The 12,449-nt window shown below is 59.8% G+C and overlaps 1 protein-coding gene across 9 annotated transcripts in view; it reads right to left on the bottom strand.

Moving 5' to 3' along the window:
- TSPOAP1 (TSPO associated protein 1) overlaps nucleotides 1–2,330 on the bottom strand; it is a 66,378-nt gene extending 64,048 nt beyond the window's left edge. For 5 of the 9 annotated variants that reach the window (XM_085078699.1, XM_085078702.1, XM_085078703.1 and 2 more), the window contains exon 1: nucleotides 1,707–2,325. In XM_085078699.1, the coding sequence (XP_084934825.1) occupies nucleotides 1,707–1,985 (279 nt within the window). In that variant the 5' untranslated portion in view covers nucleotides 1,986–2,325. Of the gene's footprint in view, nucleotides 1–1,706 lie in introns of all 9 variants that reach the window. The other 4 variants (XM_085078701.1, XM_085078704.1, XR_014855825.1 and 1 more) reach the window with 3 other exon arrangements.
- Nucleotides 2,331–12,449: the final 10,119 nt, after the last annotated feature.

The raw sequence follows: 12,449 nt of genomic DNA, 5'->3' as shown, positions 1-12,449 counted from the left end.
GCCATGGCACCACCATCACCAGCCCGGTGACATCACAGTGGCACTGCCATGATGCAGCAGAGTGTCACCAGGTCCCACAGCACCATTGCTCTGGCACCTCAGTGCACCACAGCTCCACCAGTCCCACCACAGTGCTGCCCCAGAACGCTGGGGCTATGATGGCACTGCCATGGTGCTGCCACAGCCCTGTGGGAGTGGGAAGGGAAGGTTCCCACCAAGCCAGGAGCCTCCAGGATGGCAGGAAAACACTCAGTGCAGCTCAGGGGGCAAGGCAAACTGGATGGCAGGTGCTCAGCAGTCACCTCCATAGAGACCAGTTGGGGGGACACACTGCAGAGATCAGCAAGAGCTGGTGCACAGCTCCCAAAGCTGCTGGAGCACCCACAAACACCCCTCTGAACCACCCCTCTAACTGTGCCCTTCCAATCCCAGCCTTCCCACTCAGGCTTCCACCAGGGCACAGCACCTACTCCTTCCCTTGCCAGGTGGCTCTCCCAAAGGGAAGTGTTCCAGGCCAGGTTGGACAGGGCTTGGAGCAGCCTGGTCTAGTGGAAGACTGGGAAGAGATGGTCTGTAAGGTCCCTTCCAGCCCAAACCTTTCTGGGATTCTCTGAAGACAGTAAGTCTGGCACAACTGATTGGACTCCTGGCATACAAAAGAGGGTTGGGAGCAGAAATCCATCACATTCTGCTGTCCCATATTTTGACTGTGGTGCTTCTGGCACAGCCAGGGCTGGAGTCACAGTCAGACCAAGATTCAATGCTGCCTTTCCTTCAGCATCACGGTAAAAGAGACCTTCAAAATAGACCCTTCAGCTGTGCTGGAGTGCAATCATGTTCTCTCTCCCTCGGTGGGTTTCCAGGGGTGCTGCTTCTCCTGCAGGCTGCTCCAGGCTGCTCTCCAGCTGGGCTCAGCAGCACAGCACTGCCTGCCTCAAAACCCCCCTGCTAAACCCCCACAAGCACTGGTCAGCTCTACTCCCCTGTGCTCAAGAAGAAAAGGCCAAGAGCCAATTTCTCCCTTATTTTAAAAGCACCACAGGGTTCCCCCAGGAGACCCCAGGAAGATGGCTGATGTTCCCCATGGGAAAAGGTGGCAAGCTGTCCTGAACAGGGTGAGCTGATGAACTTTTGTGACCTGGCTCAAGGTGATGAGACCCTGAGGGAGCCTTTTGGGCTGTTTTTAGGGAGATGCTGCAGGGGCTGGGCATTGCACTGCCCGAGGTGCCTGCAGGGACTGGCTCCTCCTGCAAGGTGCCCCAAGCCCTCCAGGGCTCCCCGGAGAGGAGAGGGGATGCTCTGGCAGGGGGTGGCAGTGAATCATGTCCCTGCCACTACGTGCGGATGCTGGATGATGATGCTGGAGCGAGGAGATGCCGCAGGGATGGCTCTCGGCTGGTGCAGGGGCTGTGTCTGCTCCGGGTGGGCTCTGCCCAGAGCTGGCCCCGGCAGGGCTCCGGCAAGACCCCGCACAGCTCCAGCGCCTTCCAGGGTAGAGGCACCTGGAAATCCCTGCGGAAGGGCAGCGAAGGCTCCCTTCTCCCGTGCGGGTGCGTGACAGCGGCGGTGGCAGGTCGCAGCCCCGCGGGGATGGTTTGGTGGGTGGCTCAGCCGCAGCCCAGCGCTCCCGTTCCCCGGGATGCCCAGGGAAGCATCCCGCCGCCTCTTCCCCAGAAGCAGCAAACCCACCCGCATCCTCTCCTTACCTGGGGGGGTCTGTCTGTCCGGTCCATCGCTCGCAGCGGCCTGACGAGCTCCGGGGCGGAGTGAACCCGCTGCGGGTCCGGCGGGGGGACGCGGGGGGTTCCCGAGGACTCGTCCTGGGGCTGGGGCGCTCCGTCCCGCTCCGACCCTGGGGACAGCTGGCGGCCGGCCGTGTCACCCCCCGCGCCGTCACGCGTGTCCAGGTCCGGGCGGGCGGAGGCGGCGGGGGCATCTCCGTGCCCCGGGGCCGCTCCGGGCTCGCCGCGCTCCGGCTCCTGCATGGCTGGGCAGGGCTGCGCTCACTCCGCAGCGGCCAGGGCTGCTCGGGGCGCCGGGAGCCGGCACGGCACAGCCGAACCCATCACAGCCCGGGCCGCGCTCCCCCGCGGCGGGGCCGGAGCCGGCAGCGGCGGCAGCAGCAGCATCCCCGCACCGCGCTGGCTCCGTCCCGCACCGGGCTGGCTCCGTCCCGCCCGGCTCCCCGTGCGGAGGCTGCTCCCGCCGCCCTCAGCCCCCCGCCGCCCCCGGCCCCATGACGTAGCGGAGGGGCCGGGGGAGCTGCCAGCCCCTCGCCGCGGCCCCGGGCAGCCCCCGGCGCAGCCGCTGCCGAGTCATCAATACGGAGCCGTTCCGGGCACCCCGGGGGGGCAGCGCCGCGCCCCGGGCCGCCAATGGCGGAGCCTCCGCCGGTTTCCACGGCAACGCTGCGGGAGCGGGTCTGGTGCCTATTGATGAGGCGGCGGCGGAGGGGGAGCGGCCGCGCTCGTTCCGCATCCCCCCGCACCGCACATCCCCCGCTCGCCGCCGGGATGGGGCTTTGGGGACAGCACCGGCCCGAGCCCCCCGCTCGGCTCTGCACCGGGGATGCCCGGCTGTGGACCAGGGATGCTCAGCTCTGCCCCAGGGATACCCAATTCTGCCCCAAAGATACCCGGCTCTGCCCCAGGGATACCCAATTCTGCCCCAGGGATGCCCGATTCTATCCCAGGGATAGCTAGCTCTGCCCCAGGGATACCCAATTCTGTCCCAGGGATACCCAATTCTGTCCCAGGGATAGCTGGCTCTGCCCCAGGGATGCCCGACTTTGCCCCGGGGATGCTCAGCTCTGCCCCAGGATGCCTGATTTGCTGCAGGGATGTATATCTCTGCCCCGGGCATGCCCGACTTTGCCCCGGGGATGCTCAGCTCTGCCCCAGAGTGCCTGGTTCTGTCCCAGGGATGCTAGCACACCTTTCTTCCTGTGAGCTAAACCTCAGTACCTCCCTGACACACCGTGCTGGAAACAGCCCTCTGCTGAAAAGGGCTGGGTCGCCGGGACGAGCGGCAGAGGATAGTGCGGGCAGGGAGGGAGAGGGTGGTTGATGTGAGCCTTGGCGACAGGAGTTGGCAGCATAACACTACAGCCAAGCGGGCACTGCCACCCCTGAGCACAGGGAGCAGGCAGACCTGTGCTCTGTCTCTGCCTTCTCCCTGCCTTGCCGAGTCTTTGACGAAGATCACATCATACATCAGGCTGCACAGCGTTAGTGGTGCTCAGGGGAAAGCCACTGGGCCACCCTGGGGGACATGTGTCTGGCCCTGCTCTCCAGCCCTGCCCAATGCTTGACCCACTGCAGAGCAAGGTTTGCTGATACCAGCCCCGAGGGCATGATGGTCCCCAAGCCCCTGAGCAGCTGGGACACGTCCTTGTGTGTGGCAATGGCTCTCAGTCCCACTGCTGGTGTCTCCCCGCTGCGGCATGGGAGTGGCACTTGGCATCCCAGACGTGCTGCTCCCTTGGTGGCCCTGGAGCCACCGGGAGACCCAGAACCTGCCCGGGACCACCTGCTGCAGGGGAGGTACCATGGCAGGGTCTTCAGTGCCCCTGTCAGATTCCTGTAGGCACCTCCTTTGAGCAGCTTCATCCAAATGTGCAGATGTGTCACCTCGTGAACCCGATGCCATCGGGTGTGTCACCTCTGCCTGAGCCCGGGCAGCACAGGCAAGTCACCATCGAGACAATTCACCGCTGACTGACACGGGTGTGAGACCCCCTTGGATGAGTCCTGTCTGTGGGGAGTTATCACTGCATCTGCAGAGTCTCTGTCACCTCTGGGGGTGGCTGCAAGTCACCTCTCACATCATGCAGGACTCTGCCATCCCACCCGAATCCCACATCTCTGAGCCTGTTCCTAAGAAGTGTTTGCACGTGGTGGGGGAAAGCCCCAAGCTGGTAACGAGCAGAAAATGCAGCCAGCAGAACAGAGGGAAGATTCCAGAAAACTGATCCCACCTCCCTGTGTGTTCTGGTGCTCGTGTACCTTCAAACCACCAGCTCAGGAGTCCTGCTGCAGAAAGGGGTCAGGATAGATCCCACCACCTCCCACCACTGGGATCCCTGCAGTTCCTGCCCATGACTGTTCCCCCTGGTGAAGCAATGGCAGGCTCTGCAGGTGCTGAAGAAGGCCCAGGCACTGCTCAGCTCCCTGCTGAGATGGAACAAGCAGGTTTCATTAGCAGGAGGCAGCAGCAGTGGGAGGAGAAATGGGCCCTGATGAGATCTTGTGTGGCTTAGAGAAGGCTTGTTTTGTGTTTCCACTGCCCTGTGCTGCTCGTGGGCTCTGCTCAGCTCCTCTGGGAGGCACTGCCACCACTGTCCCACTGCAGCTTTCCCCTTGTCCCACTGATGGGTGCCAGACCTACCTGGCTCCAGGACACTGCTGGGACCTGCTGCCCTGGAGAAAGAGGGGCCAGAGGCCCCCCAGGCTCAAGTCTGGGTCTCCCACAGCCTTCAGTGAAAGCCCCAGTTAGGTGAGGTGAAGGATGATGTGTCCACACTCCCTACACCATTCCTGGGGAGAGGATATCTCCTGGGGCCCTGAGCTTGGGAAGTTGGAGATGATCTTTCACACCCTGGCCAGCCTACAGCTGGGTAAGTCCTTAAAGCTTTATTAAATCTCCTTAAAATGGAGAGAGGAAAAGTTCATCTGGGCTATTGCAGACTCAGGGAGCTCTTGAGCCACTGCAAGTCACTAAGTTCTCATGAGAGCTGCAGGAATGGGGTGCTACAGGTCCCCTTGGACCTCCAAGTCACCCAGGGATCTGCTGTGGGGCTGAGCTCCCTGCAGAGCAGACCTAGAAAGATCCTTCAAGTTCTCCCAGGACAGGGGAAACCTCAGGCTCAGGGAAAGGAGGTGATGTTTTAGAGGAAATTATGAGAAGCAGTGACATTGGAGAGCTCGAGATCGACACCTCAAATGTGGGGAGGTGACAAAGGATCCCAGGAGAGCCACTGCATCCCAGCAGCTCCCACTGCTCTCCAGAGGTCTCCAGGGAGCCAGGCCTGTGCCTGGTGGTGCAGGGACAGGGATCCAGTGCTTGGTGCTCCCTGCAAGGGATCAGGCTGCTCCACAGTGGGCAGCCAAGTGTGAACCAGAGCACACAGCATCCTCAAACCCCAGGGAGCCATCCCAGAGCTCCTGAGCAGGACAGTGGGAACAGGAGCCCTTGGCAGCCTCAGATGAAGCAGGACAGGGACCCCAGCCAGGACCAGGAGGAGACAGAGCTACAGATAGGGCTCCAGCAAAGGTGTGGGGTCCAGCCAGGTGCAGGGCCAGAGAGAAGCTCCTTGGCCTGGGCTCCAGCCAGTACAAGAGTCCCACAGTGATGATCCAGGGACCACCCAGGAGATCAGACCCAAGAGAGCTTCAGACACCTCAAAGCCCAGCCAAGGCCTGAAGCCCCAGGGCTGAGCTCCACTGATGCTCCTGGCCCAGCACCTGCAGCTCCTCCAGGCAATTAAGTCCAATTAGTGCCTGATGAGTCCTCCCTTGGTTTTGGGGATTCCAGCAGGGACTGGAGTGGGCTATGGGAGCTCTGCTGTGGTTTCAGCTGGGAGAGAAGCACGAGGATGAGCATGAGGGGCCAAGGCAGCCCTGAGGGAGGTCCCCAGGGGGTGGGGACAGTGACACGTGTCAGCACTAAGGGACACCTCCAGGCTGCAGTGATTGGTGGGTGCCAACCCATTCCCACCCTTTTTCCAGCAGTTCCCTGGGAGTGGCTCCAGCACATGGTCCCTCCTGTCTCTGCATGAGCCATGCTGGTGGCTGCAGGGACTTGCAGTGACACCAGTGGGCACCTGCTCTGCCAGCAGAGCCCTCCAGCTCCCCTTCCCACCTCCTGAGCCCACCTTGAGGTCGGGGGGTTGCTCTGATGTGTCCTGGAGCAGCTCCACGAGGAGTCACCCACGCTGATGCCACCATGGCCAGCAGCACAGGGACACTGGCAGGGAATGGCTCCACGCTCTGGAGCAGAGCTGGGACAGAGCCCCTGTTAAAAATAACCTAGAAAAGGAACGTGCTGGGCTGGCCCTGCTGACAGAGCCCCAGCCAGGGTGATGTGTGGTGTGGTGTGAAGTGGAAACACCAGTTCCTAGGTGCTGGGGCTGTGCAGGAGAGCCTGGCTGGGCTCTGTCAGTCCTCCAGCCCTTCCTGAGCCACCCTGAGAGCGCTGGGATGGACATCCCCATCCCCCCCAGCCTCCAGAGGGCTCTCAGCCCCAACCCCTGCCCTGCTCAGGGCATTTTTGGCTCTGCAGAGCTCACCCACCCACCCATCCATTCTCCTCAAGCAGGGAATGGCTGAAGGCAGTGAGGTCCTTTGGACACTGGGAGTTTTCCCCAACAAGGACAGGACATGTTTCCTTGCAGGAACCTGCTAAAATGCCTTCAGGATGGAGGGAGGGCTTGAAAAAATGGAGGGTTTTAGTAAAAAAAAAAAACCAAACAGGAAAAATTAGCAGTTTCTGTTTTGCTGCCCTCAGCAAGAACCATGTTTCCAACCGTCTCTCCCAGCAGTGACGACTGAGTCGCTGTAACCACAACAGTCCTTGGTCATGAAAAGTGGATATTTATCCTTCCTAATACTTAAAGATTCATTATTAGGAGGTAAATTTTCAAAACTTTCGCATGTTCAAAATGTGAAGTTGCTTTTCCCTCCTGGTTGCTCACAAACCGAAAGCTGCTCAGGGCAATCAGCAGTGGCTGCTTGGGGTTTTTTTAGCCCTTTTTTTCGTTTTTACTGTTTAAAAACTTGTCTCCTTATGATCATGATGACAGTTTGGTTTTGGTTTTTTTTTTTTTTCCCTTCCAGATCCTGTTTGAACATTCACAAAGCCAGGGAACGTGGGAAAGCTGGGACAAAAAGGAGAAGTAAACCACCTCAGTCCTTTCTGACCAACGCAGAGAAAGAAAAATACCACAAACTCATTAATCCCCATCAAATGATCCCGAGACCAGCACAAGAAGTTTTACAAAATGTGGAAACTTTCCACCAACATTTGGGCTTAAAAAAGAAAAAAAAAATGTTTGGGTTTTGGTTTTTTTTTCGTTTGTTTGTTTTGTTTTTTCCTACTCTTTTTAGATGCTCTCTCCCACGGGAAGGACCTGGGGAGTCAGAGCCAAAGGGAAGATGCCTGCAGGGATTTTGGGGGCTGACATTTGGGAACAAGGACCAAAACTTAGCTGTGGAAGCTGGGTTGGTTTGAGACCCTCCAGGAAACACAAGGGTGTGTGGCTGGAGGGAGATTGGGATTTTAGGAGGGATTTTTGGCTTCACGTGGCATTGTGACCACAGCTGGGGCTACCATGGGCCACAGCAGCTCTGCTGGTGACCCATGAGGGACTGCAGAGGACAATCCTGTGACGATGGGCTGAGATTTGCCAGCCACCACCCCCACCGTGGTCCCCCCAAGGCTCCTCAGGGCTCCAAAGCCAGGATGACCCCGCTGCACGTGGCTCTGGGCACGGCAAGGAGCTCTTCCCCAGTTCTGCATTTCCCAGGAACTGAATAAAAAAATCCACCAGTCAATACCGAAAGAGTTTTATTTAGCAGTCCCTCACCCCGTTGAACCCAGCAGGAGCCCCACTGCCTCCCCCACTGCACGTGGCCACCACTGCCCAGCTCTTCCCAGGGCTTCACCACGCAGGAAATGAAGTTGGGGGTGAAAATGTGCATTGGAGGCTCTGCTGCCTACCTGGCCTCCCAGGGCTGGGCTTGCTCCGATGGGATGTGTCCCTTGGTGGCACACGTGGGACACTGGGCTGGCAGCTCCTCCCGCCCACGTGGCCATCCCAGGTGCCGAGGGGACACGTGGGGACAAGTAGGGCATCCCCTTTTGGGGCTCTGGAGCTCCTGGTGGGTGCCATGAGTTCCTGATGGGCACGCAGGTCCTGGCGCTGCTCCGTGCTCTCTTCTCCGTAGCCCACAGTACACTCATCCATAAAGTAGGAAACACTACACCCTGCAGTGCTGTTTAGTAGTGCTTTCTACTTTATGGGTGACTGCACTGTCTCTCAGTCGCTGTCGCCGCTGCTCTCCTCCGCCGTGGAGCTCCTTCCGCCCGCCGAGCCGCCGCCCGCGCCACACGTGGCCCCGCCGTGGGCCACCAAGAGCCTCAGCGTGGCCAGGGACGCAAATGGCAGCTCTGCTCTGGCCCCGGGACAGAGAGCCTCTGGTGGTGTCACCTCCAGGCTCAGGGAGCCATGCCAAGCATGGGGGACATCCTCATCCCAAGGGCAATCCTGCCTTGCCCTCCCTTGTCCCCCTGAAACCCCCACTGGCCACAGGGACATGCTCACCTTGTCCCCATGAGTGAGACCCAACCTCATACCCTGTTGTCCCACCCTGAGCCCTGTCCTGGCCACAGGGGACATCCTCTCCTTGTCCCCAGGAGTGAGACCCTACCCCCATTGTCCCACCCTGAGCCCTGTCCTTGGCACAAGGAATATCCTTCACTTTGTTTCCAGGGCAGGGAGGCAACTTAATATCTCATCCTGGTCAGAGGGGACAGTTTTGACTCATTCCCAAAGGAAGGACCCCACTTCAGACCCCATGCTGGTCACTGAATGAGCTTTCACTTGTCCCTCAAGGAGGGACTTCCCCTCAGACCCCATGGAATCACAGAGAACCCAAATACCTTGTCCCTCTTGGTGGGGACCTCACCTCAAACCCTCAGCCCTCTCAAATCTCATCCTGGGCACAGTGTGTTTCCTCTGACCCCATGGGGACACCTCCATCTCATACCCCACCCCATTCCTAAAGGACCCCCTCGCCTTGTCCCCACAGGGGACATTCCACCTTGAACTCCATCGCTGCCCTTCAAACCCCATGCCGGTCTCAGAGGACCCCAAGGGTGAGATCCCACCTCAGACTCCATCTTTGTCCCTCAAACCCCATGTGCATCACAAAGGCACCCCCATGCCATGTCCTCATGAGGGGACCCCTCTAAATGGCAGCCTGGTCACACAGAGTGCCTTGTCCCCATGGTGGGGAGCCCACAGCAAACGCCGACCACGTGACAGGGACCTCTTGCATTGCCTTGTCCCCATGGTGGGGATCCTATGGCAGTGGGTCCCTCTGGAAATGTCCTCATGGGGACCTCCTTATTCCCCCATCCTTTACCGAAGTCCCCTTCTCCCTGTCTCCCTGTCCCGAGGCCACAGGAGCTCCATGTCCTGGCGCTCCCTTGGCCCCCCTCGCCCCATCTGGAGGACACACGGACATCCTCTGGATGTCCCCCCAGCCCTTCGGGGTCACCTGCAGGTCCCCATGATTGACACCACTCAGCCCCCAGAGCCTCACCTGCCACAGAAGCCTCCGTGTCCACCCGGTCTCATCCCCAGCGCCAGCAAAACCCGCTGGAGGTCACTTCTGCTTTGGGCACTTCCCGCCTCCACCCTCCCGCCAGCACAGCACCTCCTCCCTGCCACCCCACACTGCCCCCCGCGTGGGGGACACCCCCTTACCTGCCTGTCACCCCCAGCACCTGCCACCCCCTCCATGGTGGCATCAGAACCACAGCTGCCAGCACCCCCAGACACCCCATGCTGCTCCTCCAGCACCTCCATGTGTCCCCTGTTACCGGGCTGGGGCGCGGGTGACCTTCGCTGGGTGCCGATGGCCCATGCTGGGTGTGAGTGGCCCACGCCAGATGTTGGTGGCCCACGCCAAGTGCTGGCGGCCCATGCCAGATGTTGGTGGCCCACGCCAAGTGCTGGTGGCCTGTGCTGGGTGCCGCTGCCGGAGAGGTGGGGTGCTGCACGGGGTGCTGGCCGGGGAGCAATGGGCCCGTGTGGGGCACAGGGCTCCTTTTAACCCCATCCTGCCCACGTGGCCCGACCACAGGAAGAGCCGTGGCTGCCGAGCAGATAACGGTGCTGGTCCCACCCAGCGCCGCCCCACGGCCCGACCGCAGCCGGCCCAGCACCGGGGCCAGGAAGCACCAGCCGGTTACGCTCTCCTGGGCTTTGCTGCTGACAGTGACAAACATGTTTGTGCAAAAAAAAAAAAAAAAAGAAGAAAGAAAGAAAGGGGGGAAAAAAAAAAAAAGGTGTTTGCACGGGGTGACAGTAACCGAATCCACCTCCCACGGCTGCTCGGCTGCAGCATGGCCCCTCGCCCTGGCCTGCTCCTGGGACATGCAGGGCAGCAGTTCCCACCCACGGAGGGTCCAGCAGGCTGTGGAGGGGCTGCAGGACTCAGGGCTGCCTGGCCGTGGGGGTGAAGCACTGGGGACACAGGTGACAGTGAGCCACAGGCCCTAAACCCGTGCTTTAGGAAACACGTTATGCAAGCGGCTTCCTGGAGCCTCTCAGCCCCTCTGGGCTCTGCAACACCAAACTTCCCTGGCCCTGGGCAGCTGTAGCAACCAACAGGGATGTGAGGCCCCAGGAAGAAAACTGAAAGCTGGGTTTGGAGGTTGGCACATCCAGGCAATGGCCCTGGTGACGGCAGCAGGGTGGTGCTGGGACATGGAGCAGGAGGATTTTGCACTGCCTGCATCACCCTGTCCCAGTGCCAGGGGAAACCCACCATTAAATTAGATCAAAACCTACCAACTAAATCCCCAAAAGTGATTGTAAAAGGGGCTGTATCTGTCCCTGCACTGGTTTTCATGTGCCTCTGCAAAAGACTCCTTTTTAGGCCAATGCAATTCACTCTCCACATTGATAATCTGGACGGAAATGTATAAAAAAATGGTACTGGTGAGGTTTGCAGGAGGCAGGGGGAGAGCAAAGCCAAAAATAACCCAGCAGCAGCACAGGCAGAAGTGATTTGACTTGAGCTGCACGTGTGCTGATGGCAGCAGGTAAAAGAGGCTTTGGGAGAGAGGGAATTGGTTGGGAAGCCCTTTCCAAACTGAGGTTGAGCTGGTGGAAGTTTCAGTGGAAAAAGCCAAGCAGAACTGGCTGGAGTGAGCCCATCCAGCAGCCCAGCTGCCCTGTCCCTGTGCCTCAGCCCACCTGGGGCTGCCCTGTGCCCATCTCCATCCCTTAGGGTCACAGGGCTGGGGACACTGTGCTCCCTGTGCTGCAGAGAAATCCAGCAGGGAATCCAAGTGCTGCTGGTGATGTCTCACAGGGCCCTTTTGGCAGCTCTGAGCCCAGGAGCATCTCTCTACCTCACTGGGGGCTGAGGTGAGCAGCTACTCATCCATGGCGGAGGCTGGGTCCATGTGGTGGCCTCAGGTGACTTCAGGTGCCTCCCAAAGTGGCCCTCCTGGGGACACCTGAAATGTGTAAATGTCATTTCGGGTGTGTGAGCACAGAACCATGGAATATCCCGAGGTGGACGAGACCCACAAGGATCATCAAATCCAGCTCCCTGCCCTGCACAGGACACCCCAGCAGTCCCACCCTGTGCTTGAGGGAAGGTTGTTTCCAACCCAGAGACCCCCTAGAAACCTCCCCCAGCACTGCCAGCCACCTCAGTGCCACAGGACAGTCCCCAGCAGCAGTGGGTGCCATCAGGGAGTGAAAGTTGCACAGGACCACGCTCTTACAGCAGAGAAAGGAGCCTTTTGGGGGCAACCAGAGAGAGATTTGGCCCCGGAGGTGCTGAGGGACTCTGCCCTGTGCCCCAGGGTCAAAGCCATGTTTCCAGCTGATGACAACACTGCAGGCTAGGAGGAGGGGACAGGGTGAGAAGTCAGGCCCTGTGAGGAAACCTCCGTTTCACGCTGACCATGGGGCAAAGCAGGATGAAGATTATTTCCCAACAGAGGCAGCTGGGGGAGATTGCAGCCGCGGACAAGATGTCAGGGGAGGGTGAAGCACGTGGCTGGGAGTTGGGGATGTGCAGGGTGGCAGCAGGGAGGGAGCTGTGCCTTCCCAAACAGGGTCCCCAGCACCTGCCCATGCTGCTGGGAGGCCGTGCAGAGGGACACAGCTTTCCCAGCAGAGAAGTGGGGGGAGGTGATGCTTCCTCTTTCCCCAGCCCAGCACGGATGGGGGATATGACATTTTGGGTCCTGAGCTGGTTTCCTTCTGCCTGCACTGGTCTCAGAAAGGAGGAAATCAGCAGATCTGGTTCCTTGGGCTCTGAGAGGTCTCTGAAAGTCTCCAGCTGATGATGAACTGACCGCATTCCCCAGCCATTGGCTCATTGGGCTGGCTGGCAAACAGGGCTGCAGGAATTCCTACCCTAGCCCTTGGCTCTGGAACGCTCGGTCCTCCTCCACCCATATCCACCTAAAGGAGCTCCAGGAGCTTTTTGGGGGCTGGGGAAGGCCGAAACATCTGCGTTTCCTCCCCTGGGAGCCTCATGAGAATATCCGGTCCCCAGCTTTCCCGAGGCTGTTCTCCACACCCTGCCCACCTGCTCAGCATCTCCCGGGGGCTTGCTGACGGACCACAGGTGCTTCTTCCTGAGACAAACCATGTCCCCCAAGGCCCTGCTCCCCTGCCCTCATCTTGGGACACCCAGAAG

The sequence above is a fragment of the Lichenostomus cassidix genome, chromosome 19 (genome assembly GCF_008360975.1).
Source record: "Lichenostomus cassidix isolate B80296 chromosome 19, HeHo_3.0, whole genome shotgun sequence".
Lineage (NCBI taxonomy): Eukaryota > Metazoa > Chordata > Aves > Passeriformes > Meliphagidae > Lichenostomus > Lichenostomus cassidix.
Note: the sequence above shows the minus strand (reverse complement) of the source record. Positions and strands in the feature narration are given on the sequence as shown.